The sequence below is a fragment of the Ostrinia nubilalis genome, chromosome 6 (assembly GCF_963855985.1).
Source record: "Ostrinia nubilalis chromosome 6, ilOstNubi1.1, whole genome shotgun sequence".
In the NCBI taxonomy this organism is placed as follows: Eukaryota; Metazoa; Arthropoda; class Insecta; order Lepidoptera; family Crambidae; genus Ostrinia; species Ostrinia nubilalis.
Genome location: NC_087093.1, coordinates 980,431 through 1,004,337, shown reverse-complemented (window position 1 = coordinate 1,004,337; position 23,907 = coordinate 980,431). Strand labels below are relative to the sequence as shown.

General features: G+C 37.3%; 2 protein-coding genes and 1 long non-coding RNA gene across 3 annotated transcripts in view; 2 read left to right on the top strand and 1 right to left on the bottom strand.

The window, feature by feature from the left end:
- LOC135072381 (polypeptide N-acetylgalactosaminyltransferase 2-like) overlaps positions 1–20,947 on the top strand; it is a 101,752-nt gene extending 80,805 nt beyond the window's left edge. The window contains exons 5-10 of the mRNA XM_063966288.1: positions 391–578; positions 14,552–14,665; positions 15,064–15,242; positions 15,726–15,932; positions 16,721–16,893; positions 17,329–20,947. Coding sequence (XP_063822358.1) covers positions 391–578; positions 14,552–14,665; positions 15,064–15,242; positions 15,726–15,932; positions 16,721–16,893; positions 17,329–17,603 — 1,136 coding nt within the window. The 3' untranslated portion in view covers positions 17,604–20,947. The remainder of the gene's footprint in view (positions 1–390; positions 579–14,551; positions 14,666–15,063; positions 15,243–15,725; positions 15,933–16,720; positions 16,894–17,328) is intronic.
- On the top strand, positions 12,791–13,446 carry LOC135072383 (uncharacterized). Its single transcript, XR_010257419.1, has 2 exons — positions 12,791–12,988; positions 13,164–13,446. It is a non-coding gene; the product is annotated as an uncharacterized LOC135072383 (long non-coding RNA).
- Positions 20,935–23,907, bottom strand: part of LOC135072380 (ATP-binding cassette sub-family G member 1) — a 65,024-nt gene continuing 62,051 nt past the window's right edge. Inside the window, exons 10-11 of the mRNA XM_063966286.1 lie at positions 22,668–22,891; positions 20,935–22,136 (exon numbers count right to left, since the gene is read on the bottom strand). Of these exons, the coding sequence (XP_063822356.1) occupies positions 21,941–22,136; positions 22,668–22,891 (420 nt within the window). The 3' untranslated portion in view covers positions 20,935–21,940. The remainder of the gene's footprint in view (positions 22,137–22,667; positions 22,892–23,907) is intronic.

Here is a 23,907-nt window from a genome sequence, read left to right as displayed (position 1 = left end):
TCTAATCAGCCTTCTATCATCACCATTCATTAGGCTATTCAAGATTTACCGTGGGAATCATTGAACTTATGCCCGTTTTCACCATCAACCCCTAATCTTTAAGTAACCCCTATGAAAGCGCAACGGAATAGGACGTCCACCAACCGGCCATTGTGGAAATTATTGGGGGAGGCCTATGTTCAGCAGTGGACGAAATGATGATGATGATGAAAACAAAATACCCCTATTATGTGTTACCATAGGGGTCACTTAAAAATTAGGGATTGATGGTGAAAACGAGCGTTAGACCCCCACAAGTTTAGTGTCTACGCCTCTTTCTTGAAGACTACGACTAACAATTACATGAAGATTCAGAACCATGCAGGCTTTAACAAAAGTATTTTTCAACAGCCGAAGACGGAGCAGCCCTCCGCTCCATCCGCAAGGTGCGCGTGATCCGCAACACGAAACGCGAGGGGCTCATGAGGTCCCGGGTGCGAGGTGCCGACGCAGCCACCGCGCCGGTGCTCACCTTCCTGGATTCCCACGTCGAGTGCAACGTGCACTGGCTGGAACCACTTCTTCAGAGGATCAAAGAGGTAAGGTGACTTTTTTAACGCAATCGACTAACGCTAAACTGTTTTCACGAGGACCAAGTTCAGGATCGCCCTTTATTCTGTACGTCTACACATTGGGTGAGATATGAGACTACAATAGTACTCGATATAAGGTTTAATATCTGTGAAACTTTTCAATTGGTATTTCAATATCAATCTAATAATAGAGCATAAACGTTGAAGAAATCAATTGCAATTTTATCGCAAACTCCACAAAGGATATTCAAAATAGTAAAATAATAGTGTGCCGAATAAAAAGTCGTGAATGCGCTAGACTATTGTTATTATAATAATTCGTATCGTAAACCAATTGATGGCACGCGAAACATTGCGATTGCACCATAGCGAAAGGTCACATTGCGAAATTAAGCTGCGACCTATTTTGTGCAATGCCGCACATTATTTTTAAAGTATCAAATGTATATTTTTATTCTATCACATTAGCTAAAACCCTAGTGACTGCTAACTATACATAGGGCACCGCAAGCGTCTCATACAAAATTTATTACTAGCTGACCCGGCGAACTCTGTTCCGCCTTAAAGGCAATAAATAAGCCATCGCAATTTTTCCTTATTTGCTCACCGTTTAGACCTACCCTGGACTACGACAAACATTATAACCAAAATCACCTCAATCGGCCTAGCCGTTCTCGAGTTTTAATCAGACTAACGAACAGCAATTCATTTTTATTTATAAAACTTCAGTTGGGTTTAGTGACCACTGAAATAAGAAGTCATCATTCCTAACCGGCAGTAAGTTTAACTGATAACTAATCTTTACTAAACCATACAAGAAATGTACAAAGACAGCGAATTTCCATTTTTGTTAAAAAAAACATTGAAAATCTAACCCAGGATCAGTGATATTAGGGCAACCTATATTTGGAACATATTATGTACCCTGAAAAGGGCTTACATACATACTAATAAATAATTTGAACTGGAAATGAGCCCAAACCCAAACCAGTGGTTCATATTCTGCGCTCATAAAAATTGTAAATCCTAAATCCGTGTTACTAACGTCCAAAGAATTAATAAAAATAAGTTATATATTTTTTTATTCACAAGAATACGTTGTGCATGCTGAAGCGTGACTGTATTCAATAAACTCAACTATAAGATTGTCATTTCATCGCATGTTTCAAATCGTTAAACCATGGATTTCTATAAATAAATAAAGACAGCAGACACGGTTAAGGTTAATTAATCATTTATAAACAGTAAAAAGACAACTTTACTAATACAGCGCGTGCCGCAGTGCGCTACCAACGCTCTGTGTGGGCTTTGACTTTGTATGGTTCTATTCCAATGTCAGTCCACCAAACATATTCGATTGTTACTTGACCTTGCCTCTTGTCATTTCTCAAGACACTGCCATATAAAGTTTTTATATCAATAGAAAATATTTAACAACCATTTTTGATTGACATAGCGGACTCAAAAAATAACTACGCATTACCGTATCGTATTACATTAGCAATGCGTTATCAAAATTGATATCACAGAATTGAAATTACAGCCACATTCTATCTGTTAATCTACTAAATGCTAAATTAAAGGATCAAGATCTGGATAGTTCATGCCTCCTACTCGATTCTGCCACTGCTATTTCTATACTATGTACTTAATTATATTTATCTGTTATTTCTGCTTTTTGTATGTCACTTGGAAGACTTATGGACTAATGTAGAATGGTCTTTTAACTGTCTTGGCACCGGTATCAAAACGATAAAGTAATGATGAAAGTCATGATTTTTTTTTATTTTCTTTTATAGTTAGATGGATTAATTCTTATAAATCCTGCTTTCTCTTCTTAGTAGGTATTAAGAATATTCCCGTCTCTATAATATTATTAGCAGCAACAAAGGTGCGTAACGGTTGTGCTATATTAAAACATTTTCACGTAAAAAATATTCAGTTGCGCAGTAAATTAAGAACTTTAATGGAAATTTCAAGGTCCAGTTGTATTTAAAAGAAGCTTTATTGTTTCAATGCTATAAATGTTATGTTAACACTTTTTGCTGAACTACAGTAACCGTATTAGGTACATTTAGGACAAATTACATTGAAAACAGAGTGGAGCCATTAAATGAAAGTTTTTATTAAATCTTGGCCAAACTTAGCACTCACAAACGGATAAAAAAAGACGGCCGCAAAAGGGACTTTCCGTAATTTATGGACCATCTGAATCTTTTTCGCAATTTTCATGGAAATTTGGTTTATTTTGATGAGCATTATCGTTGAGAGGTTCCCGCGAGTAGAATCTTAGGAGCTAGCTTTTACAGGCCTAATGGTAAACGTCACTAAATATTCAGATTTTGAAGAGAGCTTTTAAGATAAGTTTTTTGACAGATTAATTATAATAAATTCGTGATCGTTAGGCGTAACATAGTAATAACGTAAAAAGACGTAGAATACATAGATATTTCACATCACACTAATATTATAAAGGCTAAAGTTTGTGAGTGTGTAATGTGTATGTTTGTTACTTCTTCACTTCTAAACGGCTGGCGCGATTTTAATTTTGGCATGGACTAACACATAGCCTACGTTTTACACATAAGGCACTTCGCCTAGAAGCTTGGATCTTGGATTCCTGAACTATGTCATTGTGGCGGGACGTTTCACGTTTCAAGTGCGCAGTGCCAGGTGCCTTACCGGGTAATGTCAAGGTCCGCGCCGAAAGGGCAATGACGTAGCGCATCTTGAGACGCGTCTCGTACTTGTTCCCATAACAAAAGATGGAGATTGTCGCACTATAGAAGTGTGCGTGTGTGAAACATATTTAACTATGTTGTTAACCTTGTTGTAACAATAAAAATGTATGGGCATAATCTGACATTAACACTTCTATGGCAATTCCTATCGCCAATTATTACGTTGAAAACTTGACTTATGTTTGACGGTGGTCGGCCAAGGGAGGTTTTATCGGAACAGCGGAATCATTCTTCAGGATCCAAAGTAAACAGGTGGTTAGCCAAAATAAAATTACCCTGTAAGAGATCGGCGGTAGTCATTACTTTTTAATCTAGAAGAAATTACGCTTGCGGGACCGCAAGCAAAAGCTAGCTTCATTACTTCATAAAGCAACGGTTCCCAATCTGACTTCCTAGGATCAGGGGTCCGTGAGTAAATTTCAACATTTATCTTTATTACTTATTTTGAACATCATCTTTTAATGGCTAGAGTCATAGAAATCTGCTAGAGTCTAGCCGCTAGACGACGAGTAGGTACCTAAGTAAAATTAAGCTCAAACTTGTCAAGGGGTCTACGACTAATAAAGTTGTAGGGTAATAAAACAGTTTGAGAATCATAAAAGTAAAGAGTCGGGGTCAAAGATAAAGACAGACACGGCTGTCAGGTGTCTAATCTGATGATTTAGAACGCTAATTAAGTTGGTTTAGTGAGGTCGAAGATCAGCGCTAGTATTAGCCGTTATTTTTAAATAATTGTTTTGAATATACATTATTTGTTTTCAAAGACTGGGTTTCAATCAATTCAAATTATCATTCGTGGATGTAATGGTTCGCAAAATGGTCTACGTTTTTTTTTTGCATAATGAATGTTTGTTTCTAATCTAATTAATGATAAATGGAAGAGAGAAAATACCGGCATCATTAAAATTGCCGACGGACTCGTTGTGTTGATGACCCTTGAAATGAGGATTATAATAGCCGAATAGATGGAAGAATTCCGTAAAATTTCGTGCTATAGCATAATGATAATATTATTCAAAGCTCCTTATTGTAAGCTCTTGGAAAACTTCTTCCTTCTTCAGGCAAAACCCGGGCCAAAAACTGAAAGAGCTATTTCATCAAAGGGCAGAATGAACAGGTAGCTCTGATTATGTATTTAAGTTAACCCTTATATCGGAGTTTCTTTTATTTGAGTTATTTTTTGCCGCTGTCCCATAGCCAATCTACGACGTTGTCTGTATTTTTGGGTCTATCGATCCTCTCGCACAGAATTAGAGCTGGTATGAATACGGAAACTACGATAGAGAGTAATAAGCTTTTTCAATATTCCTAGTCCGTACCTAATTAGTTTTGACTTTGCATTTGTGCGGTTTCCCGTCTTCGTCAGCTTTGCGATGAGGTAACCTGACGCGACGGTAGGAAGCGTGGCTATTACGTGTCCTATTGGCACTATTCAGAATACATATTAGATTAGAATCACAGGCTTTCAGACGCAGATTTGACGTATTCATCGTCTGTCTGACAAGTTATCTAGTTCAGTTCAATTTGGATTCATCATCATCATTTCAGCCATAGGACGTCCACTGCTGAACATAGGCCTCCCCCAATGACTTCCACATCGCACGGTTGGTAGCGGCCTGCATCCAGCGCCTGCCTTTCAATTTTGATTATAAGTTATCAATTGAATAGTAAAATTCACATACTAATTCACGAAACAAATTGGAAAGAAAAGCTGAACGAAATATTTGTGTGTGTGTCATGTAACATAGCTACGATAAAATTGTTTTTTTTTTTAAATAATATCAAAAACAAAACAAATTAAAGCTCCTGGTACAAAAGATTGTGTTTGTTGCACTAAAAATCCCCCTCAGGATTTGAATCTGCAACCACATCTGACTATACAGGGTGTTAGGTAAATGGGTATATGAGCCGACACTAGCCCATGTTAACATGGGCATATAAATGGTATGGTGAAGTCAGAAAATTGATATCTTAATTTTAATTATTTTAATTTTCATACAAATCGGATTTTATAAAATTTATTTTGTATAAACATTAAAAATAATAAAATGATGATATCTCAGATTTCACCATACCATTTATATGCCCATGTTAACATGGGCTAGTGTCGGCTCATATACCCATTTACCTAACACCATGTTTATAGTGCGGCACATGAAATACCATCATTCTTTATCTAATCCACATAATTTTACGTTATTGCACAGTACCTATTATTTAAAATTAATATCTACATCACCCTAATGAGCCACCCGTAACGACGCCATTTGCGGCCATTCCGCCATCGATTCGTTTAAACCGCAATTTATAAGCCATTCTAAAACTTCAATCTTAACTCTTAGATACAGAATTCAAATTCGCGTCGATCAATGACAATCGAGTGATTTCAGTAATTGGTTAAGTCATTCAGAGCACATAGGTAACATTTAGTAACAGTGTTGCGTTCAAATCGTTGTAATAGCCTATTATTAGCTTATTACTGGATGTAAAGCGAAAGTTGAGACACTGAACAATAATGTGGTTAGTAAAACAACTGCTAAACTGCTAACAATCCACTTAGGATCATGATCCTAAGTGGATTGTTAGCAGTTTAGCAGTTGTTTAGCAGTTGGGAAAAAAAGAGATAATATTTTTGAGTCTAATATTTTCTAATTATCTGTCTGGCGGACAAATAATTGAAATTTTGTCATCTAGCCTCTAGGTCGCCTTGGTCTGGACTCTTATATCTATAAGAATTTCAAGATTTTCAAGAAGGCTTGTAGTGATCTTGATAGTTATCAATTAATGCATTGAACACTGACTGCATGTTTGTTTATCTATTCTCAAAACCAGCGAAATTCGAAACAATGATGCATCTGTTGCAGCCGAACTCATAGAAAAAATGCCATGTGTCCAACAAATGGTACTAAACGACGGTTAAACGATGCTTTGGACCTCGGTTATAATGATCGGCTGTTTAAGGGCTATAAACACTGGTTAACGTGTGGTGAACATTAAAAATGCCTTGATCAGTAGTTTAAGTGTTAAACAGCCGTTTTAAAAGTCGGTGAACTCGGCCCTAAGAACATTAGGTTTTATGCGGTAATCCGTGAGCGCTGTTGCTGAAATATCTGCGAGTTATGTTAAGAACGTTAAGCTTAGTAACTTGTGATTTTGTAAAGTTATGATACTCTTACTGAAATAGGTATAATAATTTATACCACTCACATATACAGCTTAACTGTTATGCAATAAGTAAGTAGGTATGAGTCTAAATGCATTTGGTTGTTACCGCAATTTTGTTTTTGGGTCATATCTTCTTTTGACTTATTTAATTCTCAGAACTTGTCTGTATCCATTTGTCGACATGAGTGTACTTTTGTAAATAACGCTGTAAGATTAAAATCCTCTTTGGCTAAAACAACATTCTAAATAATACTTAGTTAATATTAGTGTGTAATCCACGAACGAGTATTATGTACGTTTTGAGTAAATATTAACCTAAGTGATGTCACATACACACTATGCGCACGCGCACACTTCACTACTTACTCTAACACTTGAGTGAAGTGTTTGGATACCTCCAATCCAATATTATGTGTGTGCACTTCAATATTAGTCACATTCTGATTGCTATATAAACTTACATGTATTTAAACTTACTTTTGGGCTTCCGTAATAAAATTTAAATAGACTCACTGAAAAATATGTATAGTCAACCGTAGACAACTTACTGAATTAACTAAAATTTAACATCGATCACACTTATCAGCTTTTTACTTATTCACTCAAAGTATTCGTTTAGATATTTGACCATAAAACGCTTAGGCTGAGTTGCATCTCCTTATTTTAACCGTAACAATAACAATAACCGGTGTATTTTGTATGAAGTTTGACAGATTTTTGACGTTTGTCAAAGTTAAAGTAAGCTGGTGCAACCCAGCCTTACAATCCTTGTGTACTTGACCCAGCTCATCACCGTAAACTGCTCACCTCGAGATGTTTACCTGCCAATCTGCCATTCAAACCGCTTCATTACATTGATACGAATGCATGCCTTAACATAACAATTCAAAAAGTCATCTAATTTCATAATTCTTCTTCTTATTGTGTATCAACTTTCTTTATGAACAAGTAGAGTTTGTATGGCTCAATCGGACTGATAGCAAAGCACGGGCTACATTTTTGTAGGACAATCAGATTGGTCAACAAGCCTGAAATGTACAAATTGGGAACTTCACAGTTTGCATACATTTTTTTAAAATAAAACCTATTAAAACACTTTAATTCACAAGGTATTTCGCTACTGTAACTTATTCTAAAGATTTGATAGACATTACGTGACATTACACTGTCGTTATGTGCATGTAACGTGTACGTACACACACAAGTAAAACTCACTAGCCTTCGTGAGTTGCAAGAATTACAAGTAATTTGAACTCTACCTAATTATTACTTCAGGAGAATAATAGGAGCAGAAAAAACTTATTCAGCACTGGCAGCGTTTATTTCAGGGGTTAATGGATCGAACCAGGATCTCCAGATCAACTTTATATGCACTGGACCACAGCGGTCAAATTTATATGTAACACATTGCAGTGAGATAAGACAAACTCTTGGAATTACAAAAGCTATTTACGAGTAGTTCGAGAGTGGCGTTGCCTCACGCCGACGTTACAGATTCGAGGCCCGGCGTGAGAGAAATGCGAATAGCGTACGCTTTCGATTCGGTAGCGTTCAGGAAAACAGCTATCTCCGCTTGCTATCTTTGTTCGAAGAACTTCGAGGAGCGAAGTTCGTTTAATTTAGCTTTCAAGTCAGGCAATAAAATGTAGTTCACCAGATATGCGCTTTAATTTCATGACACGTATATGACATTCGCTGAACTTCGAGTTCATGACACGTAGGCAATGAATCTGTTATTTATATCAAACGTCCCTGGTGAACTTAATTTTATGTCGGAAAACTCATCTATTTCTGTAGATTTATAAGAATTGGTTTACTTTCAAACTTTACGTTTTTTTATAACTTTAATTTAAATGGGTTTAATTTTGTAACTATTTATAAACCGAAGTATTAGATAGCAAGTATTATTAAACCTATGGAATGAAATTGTAATGGGCAAAAAAGTAGAATAACTTACGCAAAGCAATAACATAGATTTCAGTGGCAGGCAGAAGTTGTATATTACAAGCAAATATTAAATTCATTGATATTGATTACATCCAAAATCGCTTTTTCTCCTAACATAGCCCACGCTCAAGCTTACTCAAGCGAAGTGAACGGAAGACGACACGTTGTGCAAGTCGGATCATCGGCTCCCTTCACCCCTGTTGTTACATGCATCGGCCATTGGGAAATCTGATTGTCTAAGGCTGAATTACTGCCGAACTAGCCTGTAAGTTCAGATAGGATGCCTGCAGCACTTGTTTTTATCATTTCAGCTATAACAGGACATCCACTGCGAAACATAGGTCTCACCCAATGATTTTGCACATCATCCGGTTGGTAACGGCCTGCATCCAGCGCCTTCCTGCTACCTTTATGAGGTGATCGGTCCATTTTCATGTCTCTTTATTTTTTGCCTTATCAGCAAAGTCAGACAGTTGGCAGTTGATAGGTAAGACTTGAAAGAGAAGCTGGAACCAACTCAGTCAAAATATAATTTTAGTTGTTGTCTATTAGGTCAAACTTCGGTTAATATTGACTAAAATTATTAACTGAGCTTTAACCCATCTAATGAGGATACGTTAGTAGTCATTTCTGATGCAATAACGCCCCTGCTAAATAAATCAGGTAACATCTATTAACCTCTGCACCTATTTCAATTTATCTAAGCAGGTATTATAACACAGCTGTCATAATACATCATTTCAGTGACCCATGTCTAGCAGTAATAACAAACATTCGCAACCAGCAATTCAGTGTATTACAGTGCTGTATAAGAATTAGATGCAATCGCATGATTTGCGCCGTCAGTGCGCGGGCGCAGATGCCACAGATACGATGCTATTGCGCGTTGCGTAACCGACTGACCGCGCATCAAATGAAGATGACATAAATAGTTTGGAATGTTATTTTCAACTGATAAAAGATCTTATTAAGATTTATCTTCTGGTTAAAATTAATGACAAAAATTTACTTTTACGCTGAAGTAGGTAAATATTTCACTGTGAACTGTGGCATCCAGTGGCGTCTTTTGAAACACTTTAGTACTTATTGCAACAAAATTGTAGGATCTGATGTGTTTCAATAAAATTTTACGACAATTGACAGCAACCCAATGTTATATTTAACACCAAAAATGCATTTTTCATTATCTAAATTGTGTCCTTTTTAAAAATCCTGTTCATCCTAATACAAGCTTCTCCATAACTTGAAATTCTAGTTCTAATTTGGCTAAGATTAATGCCGATGACGAACCGGCGGCGAGCCGGTCCATCCGTGACATTTGTTTTGTAACCACTTGGATGTTGGGGCCATGACCTTGATGGTCGGAATGAGGCTAGGAGATCTAGAATTTTCGAAGCGCTTTACGAGGTAACACATTTTTGTTTTATTGAAAGTTTATTCTTTGTCTTCGAAATCTTCACATAAATAATTATTGGGCTGAGATAATAGCTGAGACAGCAATTTCTGGAGTGGAGACCGCGTACTGGAGAACGCAGCGTGGGACGTCATCCACACAAGGTGAACCATTATGACCTGATAAAGGTAGCAGATAGACGTTGGATGCAAGCCGCTATCAACCGTGCGATGTGGAAGTCCTATGTCCTATGGCCTATGTTCAGCAGTGGACGTCCTGTGGCTGAAATGATGCTGAATTTTATTTCACTCGACTATAATCATGAATCATGCATGAGTGCACACGGCTCGACACAACTGGTCTAAAAAACATAAAAACATAGAGTCAACTAACATAATGCATTACGGACGAGAAGATCAAGGCAATAATATCTAGCTGATAACATACATGACGTCCGTGACATTCGCGTAACAGCCGTGACCTTGGCTATGTGAGAGGGGACTAGAACATTCGGATCGTCTCCACTGCCAGCGAAGAAAGGCCATCAAGTTGTGACAACCGCAGGTTTAAAATAAAAAAAGAAACAAGTAAAGAAACCTCATTTTAACGATAGCTTGAAACCAGCTTTATAAAGATAAAAAGAAGATTTTAAAAGTGAATGTTAAACCCCTTTAAATGTCATACATTGCGTGTACTTACTCTTAAATTGTGTGGAATAATACTTTCAACATTGCTATCGAGAAACCAGGTTTTTAATTAATAATTTAATTTAGAAAATTGACATTTAAATGGCAGATGTAGCTATCCAGTTAAAATCTTCGCTTCTAATGAGGGCTATCGTTTTAGCGCTCACCAGTTTGCGCCACTGTAGAGTAAGGTCCTGTCACTTGCTAGTAGCGAAGACAGTGGCACCAACTGGTGAGTGCTAAAGTTGTGGGAGGACTATCGCATTTGCACTCATCAAGATGGCGCCACTGTAGAGTAAGGTCCTGTCAATCGCCAGGGGTGCCAACTGTTAAGTATAAAAACGATAGCCCTCATTGCCATTTTAATCAATCAAAATCTTGGAAAGTTTGAAATTCGAATTCGAACGTTCTAATTTCAATTCAAAATTTAAATAGCGTCTGTCACTGTGCTGCCAGCATCCAAAGTTGTCCAAAGTACCGATGCCGAGTCGATATCATCGAATGACCGATTTGTCTCGCACTCGAGTCGCATGACGAATTCGCTTCGAGACAGTCACCATTTTGAAGTTACCTATTGTTTATCAAACACGAATTGACGTTAAGATACCTAGAGAATCTTTTCGTTAGTATCGTGACCAAACGAGGTACAATGCCTTTAAATAGCCGTCTAAAAAACTAATGCTAAAAAAATTAAATAAATTACCTGACGTTTCATTGAACTAACCAAATGGAATACGAGTAAATAAAATAAAACTAACGAGAAAATATCTGAATATTCAAAAAGATCTATGAAAATATTATGTAATACTATTGAATTTAAAAATGTGCCCAAGCTTTTATGATACGAAATATGCCTTTTAGTATAAAATGATATTTTTGCTGAAAAAACACATCACTGAAAAAAATATGCTCAAAATCTTTGATTCCAGAAAACATAATCAAATAACACAATCTTTTATTATTGAAATTGTTTTGAATATCGAAATGGTTAGTATTTACTGACAAAACGCTGAACAACAAAAGTTTTCCATATAACAATAAACTCAATATCCATTTTGTGTTCGAAATTAATATCGACTGAACTTGAACAAAATAAACTTGTCATAATAATATTTTGGTATTTTATTTGTTTGTTGCATAATAGATGCTATTTCTCTTTGTATTTTTACAGTTAACAGACATAAAACTAAAGAAAATTCAATGTAGAACTTTACTAGAGTCGATAGCACATCATCGGACTCTACATTTTGTAGACTTACTTGACTTAAGGTCCTATGTCCCCTAGATTGGGCAAAGGGCGTCCACAACAGTCCTCCATCGCGTTCGGTCTTGCTTGAGCTTCGCGTTTGATCTCGCTCCACGTCTTGCCGATCTTCTTCGCCTCGTCTGCCACAGTGCGCCGCCAAGTTTTTTTCTGCCACATTTTCTAGCAAGCAATGAAGCAAAATAGATCTTTAGTACAGCCATCAACACATCAACCTTACATTTTTGTTTCAAAATAGCATTTATTACCACCACACAAGATTCAAGAAGTGTTTACCTTGATTAGCTGTCTGGTTAACGACCAAAGCACAAAGGCCCACCGGTCATGGCTGGCCACCTTATCTTCCCGGAATCGTACGTGCGAGCATGCTCGGTTGGAATGCATTAGAATGCAATCGTGGTAGGCTCGGTAACTGTGCGAAAGGGCCACATTTCAATACTGAGAATAGATATGTAAATAAGAGTAACGCACCCAATTCTAAACATACAAATACGTTTAAGTAGTTAATTTAGTACAGAACTTCCTTAAGCAAGAGAATTAGTTTGTGCTCGGAAGCATGGCAACATTACAAACAAATTGATCTACGTACCTATGTGACTATTCCTGAAAATGACAACCAAAACATTGATGAAATCATATTGCCCAGTATGTACGCAGTGTAGAATCACACTTTGAAAACACAATTATTTCTTTTCATCACAATTTAATACTTACTAAGTCGTTAAATATTTATTAAACTCACACCATTAATTTTAATTACAGTCTGCAGTTCTAAAATTTATGTTCCTTTTGCGATTACTAAATGCTTGTACATATTTCATAAGCTATATTTTAGCGAGTGGTACGACTTTCTGACCTTTGACGTTTATTTTATGCCTAAAGAATTTATAGGTGTTAGTACTGTTAGTGAACGAAAATGTCACAGAAACTTAGTAATAAATGATTCAGTTTGCATTTTGGTTATATACTGAGGTAAACGACAGCTCAACAACAGTGGCCTTTTTAAATCATCGAGATGTATTGGCTCTGTGCACGATTACAGCGCCAACTAGCGTCCACAACTTTGTGGGCTCTGTCACATTGACATTTAGGTCGTATATTTGTGAAAAAATATCGAAATGAAAAAATAACAAATATTTTCGACTAATAAATTGTTGTGATATCACGATTTGGGTGGAAAAAAGGTTTTGAAATCATTTTGGTCATTCAAATCAAATGAGGTAAGTTCTAAAAGTGTGTTTAATTTTGATTGTGTCAGGGTTTGTTTACTTCATTTATAGTTGTAGTTTTACAGTAAAACAAAAAGAAAAAGCTACTTTAACGGTTCCATTATATAACAGTAAATTTAATTAAATGTTCCTGTATCGCTAGTAATAAATTAAATATCGTTTTCAGATCGAAATGAGTATTGTTTTGAAGACCGGGTTTCTGAGTGTTACAATATCAAATTCCAACCACAAACCGTATTTAAAGGAAAGTTGTTGGTATTGGCTGGACAAGTCCGAGATGTAGAAGAATTAGGAACAAAACAAGGGCAGAGTTCAATAATTCACGCTCTCATCATAAGGCAAACATCTGTGCACAACAACTACTGTGACTCATTTTTGTACTACCACGTTGTATAGTCTAGTTATTTCCAAATTGTAAACGGCTATTAAACCAGCCCTATCGAAATACAGTCCACTCTTTTATTTTAGTTCCCAGTAGGACCCTTTCCATGCGATTAATTAATGATATTAAAATGTATTATGTAGAATCGCTTTGCCATTGACAGATACATCTGATGACAGAGCTTACATTATTTCTACTTTTGACCACCATGAGCGCTGCGATAGATTATGTTACCCCCACCTAGTACTTCGCACCCAGCGAATAGGCTTGGGTAACTTTTATATATTTCAAACCAAGTGCACTTTATGTTGATGATTTTATAATAGCCTATGCCATTTCTATGTCTTTTACATTGCCTAGGACAGTGGTTCCCAATGTTTTCTGGGCTACGCTACGACTCACCTAATACAAGTTCCCAAACTCGGGACCCACCTATGGAAATTTAACCGTTACCAATATGCGTAAATAAAGGACTCGGATCTGTAGAGTGGTGTGTTGTTCTACCAGGCAGGGCCCACTTAATGTTTGCTCGCGACCCACCACTGGGTCGCGACCCATAGTTTAGGAATCCCTGGCCTAGGATATTCAGTCTTCAGTATTCCGGTCAGGGTTTGATTTAGAACGTCTAGTGATGCAACCGCTACTACCAGATCACAGTACTTGCGGTGTTGTAATTCCAACGTAACTCGGACGCTCTCGGACTGTATGGATGATTTTAGATAATTAACTTTTGCAATCGCTAAATTGTTTGGTTCAAATGTCAATCAAGATTATTCCAATCCCAAAGCAATCCACTGATACTTTTGGGCTTGCTTCTTACGTCTTTGATCGTATTGTTGGATCTATGTATATCTTGGTGTAGCAAATGTACTTTTGAGTAAAAAGCTACGGACAATGTCGTAAACAATTTCCCGTAGCAATATGTTTGCAATACATGAAGGAATTGCTTCCACTTTGGCCTAAGAATCACTTTCGATGTAGGTACGCCAAGAGATTCTCCGTTGTGGTTAATGTATCTTGGTATTCAAGTCCTGGTCTAGAATACACTAGTCAGGTATGCTCAACTACCTATACAAGGGTTTCATCAACAGTGGAAAACTCTTGACTGTACCTACTAACTGTTTGTTGTCCCTATCTGTTACGTCGTTGACAGTCATTCTCCTTGTACCCAGGACCCGACGCGCGTGGTGTGCCCCGTCATCGACGTCATCAGCATGGACACCTTCCAGTATATCGGCGCGTCGGCTGACCTTCGAGGAGGCTTCGACTGGAACTTGGTGTTCAAGGTGAGTGCTTACCTGGTAGAATCAAAAGAGCAAAATTAACGTCCGTAAGGCCGTGGCTTCAACTCCTCCTAAGGCGTCTTGTGAGTGGAGTTAACAATGTATTGTTTTTCAATAATTTTAGCTCCACTGCTGAATCGCCCCTGCTGAAGACCTCACTCAATGATTTCCAAATTGGCCGGTTGGGGACGCCATATTGTACATAGACCACTCCAAAAAACACCCACCAAAAATATTGACTATTCATGCAGAAATTGTTTGTAATGTGAGGGTGAACCCTACCCGCGACCTGTCACGCAAACCCCAGGTCAATCTGGTTGGTATAATGTACATTTTGTACGTCCTCCATTGGACTAAAATGACCTGATGTGACGACTATCCCAATCTTCTAAATCTTCCAGTGGGAGTACCTCTCGCATGCAGAACGCAGCGCCCGTCTCAATGACCCGACGCAGGTGATCCGGACCCCCATGATCGCTGGAGGCCTGTTCAGCATGGACCGCCAGTACTTCGCCAAGCTCGGCAAGTACGATATGCGCATGGACGTCTGGGGCGGCGAGAATCTGGAGATATCTTTCAGGTGAGAATATTGGCTATTGTACTGGTTAGTAATATACAGCGCGCGTCTCAACGACCCGACGCAGGTCATCCGGACCCCCATGATCGCAGGGGGCCTGTTCAGCATGGACCGCCAGTACTTCGCCAAGCTCGGCAAGTACGACATGCGGATGGACGTCTGGGGCGGCGAGAACCTGGAGATATCCTTCAGGTAGTTTAGCATACTCAACCTAAAGTTATTTCATTATAGTCAGGAGGCTATTGCCATGGTTAGGTACTAACCTTTTAGATTTCTGTAATAACGCGAGTATTGCACCTAACTCTAATCTTTAAAAATCTTTGAATCACATTAGTGCATAATTCCTATAAGGACTTGTGTCGTAGATGATAGCAAAATTGGGATAATTTAATCCTTCTTCCGTAGATCTTATAAATAAAATCAAACAAAAGTTAATAAATAGGTACTTCGGATAACTTTACACCAATATCATATCAACGATTCCAGGGTCTGGCAGTGCGGTGGCTCTCTTGAAATCGTGCCGTGTTCCCGGGTGGGCCACGTGTTCCGCAAGCGTCACCCCTACACGTTCCCGGGAGGGTCGGGGGCGGTCTTCGCCAGGAACACCAGGAGGGCGGCCGAGGTCTGGATGGACGACTACAAGGAGTTGTATTACCGGTCGCAGCCGCTTGCCAAGCAGGTGGAGTTTGGAGAGTAAGTATTTACATTTTCTTTGATAAAGATATTTGCAAAATAGGTACAGGTTATTGTTGGTGTTACACACAGACAGTGGTCAGCCATTCCCGAAGCTTGAGATAAATAAGCAAATATATTAGGATATTTGTTACAGCGTAATTTAGTCAAAATCTAGATTGTTTATACATACTCGTACATATAAGTAGCGGACGATGACTTTAAACATACTCAACAAGTTCGATGCCGTGTGGCTCACAGCTCAGAGACTCAACAATTTATTTTCGGATAGAATAATGTTTTATTTGGGTTATACCTAAATAAAAAATCTATTGTGTTTACTTTTGCGGCACTCAAAGTCATATTTGATTTTTCTAACTACCCCTTGGTTGTCTGGAAAAGATCGCTTTATAATAATAATAATAATAATGACGTTTATTTCAAACAATTTTACAGTTCATAGTGGTTAGTAGGATACAATTTATAATCTTAAAAGTAATGTTAGTAAAGTGTTTGGTTTTCTAAAATTGTAGGCATTTTTAAAGCCGCCGAGTGTGACTATGCCACAAGTGTCTTCTCACTTTATATCGATAAAAGACCTCCGAAATTGAACTGTATTTTTTGTACTTATTTTTTTCTTCTCTTTCTTGTCTTGTGTGGTGTACGATAAAGTGTGTTGTTTCTATCTATCTACCTACTATACATTTCATTATGACACTTTTCAAGACAGAACTTTACATATTTTTATCACAAAAACAGGACTGAACTCTTAATATTAATCAACGGATTAACCAATTGTTTCTGTCCAGCATTTCAGAGCGCGTGACGCTCCGCCAGAAGTTACACTGCAAGCCTTTCAGCTGGTATCTGGAGCACGTGTATCCCGAGCTGCAGGTGCCCACCTTCGACGGCAGCTACCACGCCATCACCCAGGGCAACCGCTGTCTGGACACCATGGGGCACCTTATTGATGGGACCCTTGGTAAGTATGCTGAAATTGACTGTTTGCCTCGAAAGAAATTTCTTGGAGGTCAAAAATTAGTTCAACTTTTCTCCGTGACTGATTTACCATCCATAGAAATAGCTATTTGGTTTGGTATTAAAGATACTAATACCAAATGAGTCAAGAAACTATCAGTGTTTATGGAAAAAACAACTTTTGTGATGCTGATTTCCACTAGGTACGATCTAATTGATACAGGTCGTAACCTGTAGTCAAAGTAAATAGAGTGCAACTCTATAGTTTCGATAACAATAGCAGAAAGAGAATACCTACTACAATTTATACAAAAGTAATAAAATTAACACTCAATAATTCTTTTGAGTTTGCTTAGATCTTCAATCCGAAATATAATTTGGACTATACATAAGTCTAAAAAGAAACCACCATCTAACAGCACAAAAAAACAATTTCCAGGCATGTACCCCTGCCACAACTCGGGCGGGAACCAACTCTGGCGTTTCGAGAACGGTTTACTACGTCACCACAGCCTCTGCATCGCACTATCGCCTGATGACCGCGTCACGGCCGTACTAGCTTCTTGCGACCCAGCAGACGACACCCAGCTATGGAGAAGGAAGGGCCGTCTCCTCAGGCATGCCAAGCTCAACGCCTGTCTAGACTCAGACAGACCCTCGCTATACATTGACCAGTGCGACGAGGAGAAACTCAGCCAGCATTTCAATTTCTAAGTGCCTGATCTGATAGACGATAGGGGATCTAAACCTCAAGGTCGATTAAGGTCACATAGCCGATGAGACGTCAAAGCCGTGCGAAGCTCTGTGTGATAATAGGGATGTTTCCTGGGTCAAAAAGCAAGAGTTTTAATTAGTCCGTCAGTTTACTTGTCAAAAAATACTCTACACGTATTTTTCACTTTTTCAAATTAATGAAAATTTAAAGAGATAAAGCGCGGCAAAGTTCATAATAAGAGGCCCGTGACATCAATGAGTGCATAAAAGTGCCGCACTTTGTGACGTCGCGCGGAACTTCAACGCACCATAACTATGTAATTATTTGTTAGATTGACAAATATAAATATAGGTGTCCAATATATTTTGATATTAAACATAACGGACTAAAAAAATTTTTTAGGAAACTAGCCTATTCATGGCCCCTGTATCGTGTGCTGTGTGACCATTTCATATTGTATCGACGATTGAGCCACCTGCAATTGATTTCCAATTGCCTGTGTGCGAATATTGAAATATTATGGATAAAATCTCATAGCTAGTTTCGAAGAGATAATTCTTAATTCCTATTTGTTAAGCTATCATGGATCTAATACCCGTTTGATGCACTTCAGCACTTTATTACAGTTTGTATGTAATCTGGAATAGCGTCCATGATAGCTAGGGTGTTGACTGAGTTTACAAAGGTAGGATTATAACAATGGAGGTTCTAACTACTCAATTACTGTCTAGGGTTTAGTCACAAAAAAGACTTTTCGCTTTAACGAAAATCTCGAATTGGTATGTACTTATTCGTTTTGTTAGTAGCGTGGCACCGTCTTCAACACATCCTTCCTTACGTAGGTGCCAAACTATCTTGTAAATATTTTCTTTATTAAAAATATAGCAAACATCAACATTCCATTTGAGTGAAAATAAAATAATTGCGTATTTATTATTTGTTATTTTATCAATTTTGGTGATGTTAATTACAAATTATTTTTTAAATATTTATTTGTTTTGACAACTTAATGTGAATAATATCACTAATAATTAAGATGAAATAGATTCTAAAATATAGTTACCATTAGTTATGTTTAGGGTATTCTAATTGTACTTCACTATAAGTGCCGGGAACGTGGAATGTGGATTATGTAGGTTACATCGCATCGCAGCTAAAGGGCGCTCACAAAGTAGAAATAATTTTAGTTAGTATTAAAAATAGTTCACTACCTACTAAACGTCCTATTAAATCTATGATTTTAAGATTACCTAAATTTTCAATCTGATTCGCATTTCGTCTTACTAATGATTAATAAATTTTTATTTCATTTACAAGTTTCATCGAAAGCACACTACTTACCACAATATAAAAAGTTTTTCAATGGATTTTGTACTTCAAAATCAGCCTATACTAGAAATCAATCGTTTAAGGTCATGATTGTCAAATTATAAATGGACCTTGAAAGTTTATTTTTACAATTTGATCGGTATTAATGAACGTCTTTATTTGCACTTCATCGGGGTTAAATTTTATTTTTACAGTTTTACTAATCCTTTCTTTAATACATTCTCTATATTCATACAGTCATTCAACCATTAGCCTCGTATCGTTTAACAACTTCGCCTTATAGTACAAGTGATCGTCACAAAATTGTTTCTCGAATAGAATGTAACGTGTTAAGGATTTTCAATTTATAAAAATGTAAGATAATAAGATAATTTCCTTTTAAAAAGGCCTAGATAGAAATTATGCGTATTTGATTTTATTTTTAAATGTTTATTTTTAATAGCTTATTATAAATACTCATTGTTATTAAGACATTATGTTTATGTAACGCTTCGCCAAAAGTATTAGAATCATTACTTTGTGTAATTATTGACATCAAAATTTTATAATTTCCATTGTTTTATATTTTGTTTTACTTTTATCAATATGTTATTTCTTTCTTTTTACTACACTGATCATCACAAAAATCGACCCTCCCGCGACAAGCACTTTTCAAACGTATGCATCCCAACTTCCCACCAATATTGGTACCATTTAAAAACCTAGTTCTAAACTTCATTTCGTTAAAGGAAAGGTTTTTACCCCAAAAATGTGTCTGTAGAAGAATCCAGAGTCACTTCAAAAAATTGGTAGTTACGCTTGAGCCAACTTTTATGGCTATAAAACTGTTAAGTTGGGATTAATCGCTATCCATCTGTTAAAGAGGACATGTGAGATCATTATTTGGTTTTATATCCATAAAAATTGGTCTAATTGATCCCAGAGGTGAGCCCAAAAGTGAGGTCTTTTTTCAAGTCACATTTATTGTATATCGCGTTTATGTTAATCGTTTATTAAGAAATTAAATGTGTTTTTCTTTAAGGATATTTATTGGGCTTTCAAATAACACCAATATTGTTGGGGCACCATGATTGTGTCAGTAGAAACGTGTTTTCCTGTAAAACGTAGGTGGCCCGATTTTTGTGATGACGAGTATAGTTGTGTTAAGGCTTATTATATCTTTAAAATTCAGATTGGCAATTCCTCATCAAATTTTATTATGTTCTATCAATTTGGTATAATTGTGAACACTGCCGCTTTTTATTCATTTAATTTTAAGACAAACGATTTATCTTAATACAATTACATAGTGGTAAAATGATGTCTTATGAAATTAAAGCATTTTACGTCCATAATTTTCCATGATAACGATACAACATAACATAGACCAGACTATCATCTAGATAGACATAAGTGATTTAAAAATACTTTTTAGCAAGTAAATACCAGCTTTTTTTAGTTATTAATGCTGATAAACTCATTTTTATAAGATTATCAACATCTGAAATCATTCAGTCTGTAAATTAAGGACACGCTTATATATTTTATTCTTATTCCTATTTGATGATAATCACACATGAGATCCATTTTATTTGTAGCATTTTTACTAACATGCTTTTATGTTTTGTTAGCGCTAGAACATTCCTTAAAAGTAATAGACAATATGATTACTTGTTTATGTACATAATATTCTAGAATAAGTATAATTGCGTACTTATGGGTCTTATGAATACTTACAACTATCGTTAATATCTACTATCGTACGTTTGTAAATTTTAAAGTGCACTTTAGTGTAGCACTTAGAACACACAGTGGATGAATTAAGGGGGATTGAATCTGGATTAAATCGATCTGTTGTTTTTTTTGTTTTAAATTTTATATTGTGAGTTGTTTGAGAATCACAACGTGACTATCCTAGTCGTATTTTGTTGGAATACTTTACTGTATCAATTGTGTTTTTATATTGTATATCAAATGTGTGATTTATTTAGTGAGAGAAACATTTGGTAAATAAAAGAAGAGTTGACGAGCAAAAGAGTTTATTTTTTGCATCTCGCTCATTATGTTCCCATAACCCTGACAGACAATTCTCACACAGTACAAAAGTAAATTAATCTTAAAATATAATAATTTACAAAGAGTATTAAGTTAGTTACAGAAACCATTTTTATTGCTTTATAATTATAAAGTTATAATGTATTGTTCTAAACATAAAGATAAAATTGTGATGACAAGTTCTATTTATTATTGTGATGCTTATTACATTTTGTACAAACGATTCTAAAACAGGTATTTTCATGAACTTTTTGGTCTACATTTTTTCTTAACGAATTGACTTGTTAAATAAATTCAAATTCTAGTGTTCTTTATTTAATAGACAATTTCTCAAAATATTCATCAAGTATCAGTCTTAAATTACATACAGCTACACTCGCGCCGCGAGCTATCACCATTTTGATTCCCTTAAACATCCTACTTAAAACAATTTTAAATATTACAGAAATTAAAGTACAAATATCACACTTATCTGGAAACCGAATCAAGTACTAGAACGTTGAGCTTGCTCATCTAACTAATAAGTGTACTTATTCTAAACTTATAGAAAGATCCAGACGTGTCTTAAGCTTTTCATGGTCTTCTTTATTAGAATCTACGGAATTGCTATTGCATAATTAACTGGGTAGGTTTACAGTCCATGTATTACACATTAAAATTCACACCTTATTTTTAGTATTGTGTCTTGTGGACAGTGAAGGTGTTAAGAATAAGGTACAGTCAACAGACTACTTTGTTGTTGAAAAATCCGCCTCTATTACTAAGTGAATAGATGCTACCGTCTTTAGCTTGACGTACTGTCTATACGGAAAACGCAGCATGGGACGCCCACCCACAAAGTGGACTGACAACATCATAAAGGTAGCCAGAAGGCGCCGGACGCAAGCCGCAACCAATCAATTAACATGGAAATCATTTGGCGAGGCCTATGTTCAGCAGTGGACGTCCAATGGCTGAAATGATGATCTATACATCAGTGGTAGCTCCCGCTCATCTTCGTCTTGATGAAGCTGCCGATGACCTTGATGGCCCTGAAGGCGTAGTTGGGCGACAAGCGCTGCCGCAGCAGGTAGTAGCCGGCCAGGTTCATACCGAGCAGCATCAGCGTCAGAACGCCGAAGTCCGCCCAGAAGGACACGCCAGACATCCCCATTAGTTTGATGAAATAACTGAAACAAGAATATTACTAAATAAGGTGTTCCCACTATCTATCACATAAATTCTCCAGTTAGCAGAATTAAAATAATTATGTCAATAGATAGAACAATGCCCTACCCTAAATCCCATTACTATTTCCGAGATTCCTACCACTAACGGCGTGAATGCCAACCGATATTTGTCTGATCTATTTAAGAAGCTAAATATAAAGGAAAAGTCCAGCCAAAGTGCCCATAAGGCAGGATTCACATTGACCGGCGCGAGTCGGCACACAACGCAGCGTCCGTTCGGCCAAAAATGCGGTGGAATGCGCGCGTATCCGCTGGAATACGCTCGGAGCCGACCGGCTTCCGACGCATGCTCGCGCATCCGTCCGGATTGAAATGTTAGTTAATCACTCAGTTGTAAGCAATTACAACCCTAAGAACTTTTAATAAAATACTATTTTCTTTACGGCCCTGTAAGTGCGCTACGTACGACACGCTCCGACACGCGCCGGTCAATGGGTATCGTCCCTAAGGGTATCTATAATATTTACTTACTTGACATTCTTGTACTCGCAGTAGTCCACATGGTCCGGGCATATCAGATCCTCCCTCGGCGGGCCGTAGATGGCCGCCACCAGCCCTTCGATCCCGTACCGCAGAAACGAGCACGAGCGAGCCAGCTTCCACACTATAGGCGGGGGCACGTCGCCGTAGCCGATGCCGTACACCGCAAGCAGCATGAGAGGCACGCTCAGAGCTGGGCCCAGGAACACGGAGTTCTGGAAAAAAAAGTTGCTGATAAGTACCTGATAGTTTATCTGACAGATAAGTTACAACTTTTGGAGGCTGGTTCAGTGGTAAAGTCCCTGATAGCTATTCGCTCTTATCAGGAACTTATCTGTCAGATAAAGTCACTGATAGCCTTGATAGTGGGGAGTGCCGCCTACATTATGCTATCATAGTACAACTACCAGAAAAGGTATTTACCTACTTTCTTACAGACCTACTATTTTGGTAAATTCATTCATGCATTTGCTCGTACCTACAGCACACGCTAAAAAACAAAGAACAGTAGGTACAAAAAAATGACATGCAGTCCAGTACACGAATTTACGATCTAAGCAGCGAAGAAAAGATTAACAAGTCAGCGCCACCTTTAGATCCTCAAGAAAGTTCACACACTGTCTTTAATCTGTGGTCGCGCAACTACCCACATTTGAATGTGGAATGCTCGTAAACCTTTAGTTTTCGTAATCTGTGCTTTAGTTGTCATCGGGGCGTCGCGAAGGACGATCATTTTTGTCCGTACGTTAATTTAAATGTAACTTATTTTGTGTAATCGTGTGTTTAGTTATGTGTTTGTGCAATAATTTTAGCAAATTTTGGTGTCGTTTACCGCTTGGTGCCTGGATCAAAGAACTACGTAAGTACTACAGCAGATTTTTTTATAATTAGCTGTACTATTTTAGGTTATACATACGCACGACTACAGTAAAAATCATTCTAAACACGGTGGCATCTAATCTTGTTTTAATACGGGCTATTTTACAAGAAAAATACGATGACATAGAAATCCTTTTTAGGGTTCCGTACCTCAAAAGGAAAAAACGGAACCCTTATAGGATCACTTTGTTGTCCGTCCGTCCGTCTGTCAAGACCCTTTATCTCAAGAACGCGTGAACGTATCAAGCTGAAATTCACATGAAATACTCAGGTCTATTGTCCCTTTAAGCTGTGAAAATATCAAACTTCTAAGCCAAGCCAATCAAAAGATACAGCCGATTATGTCGATATT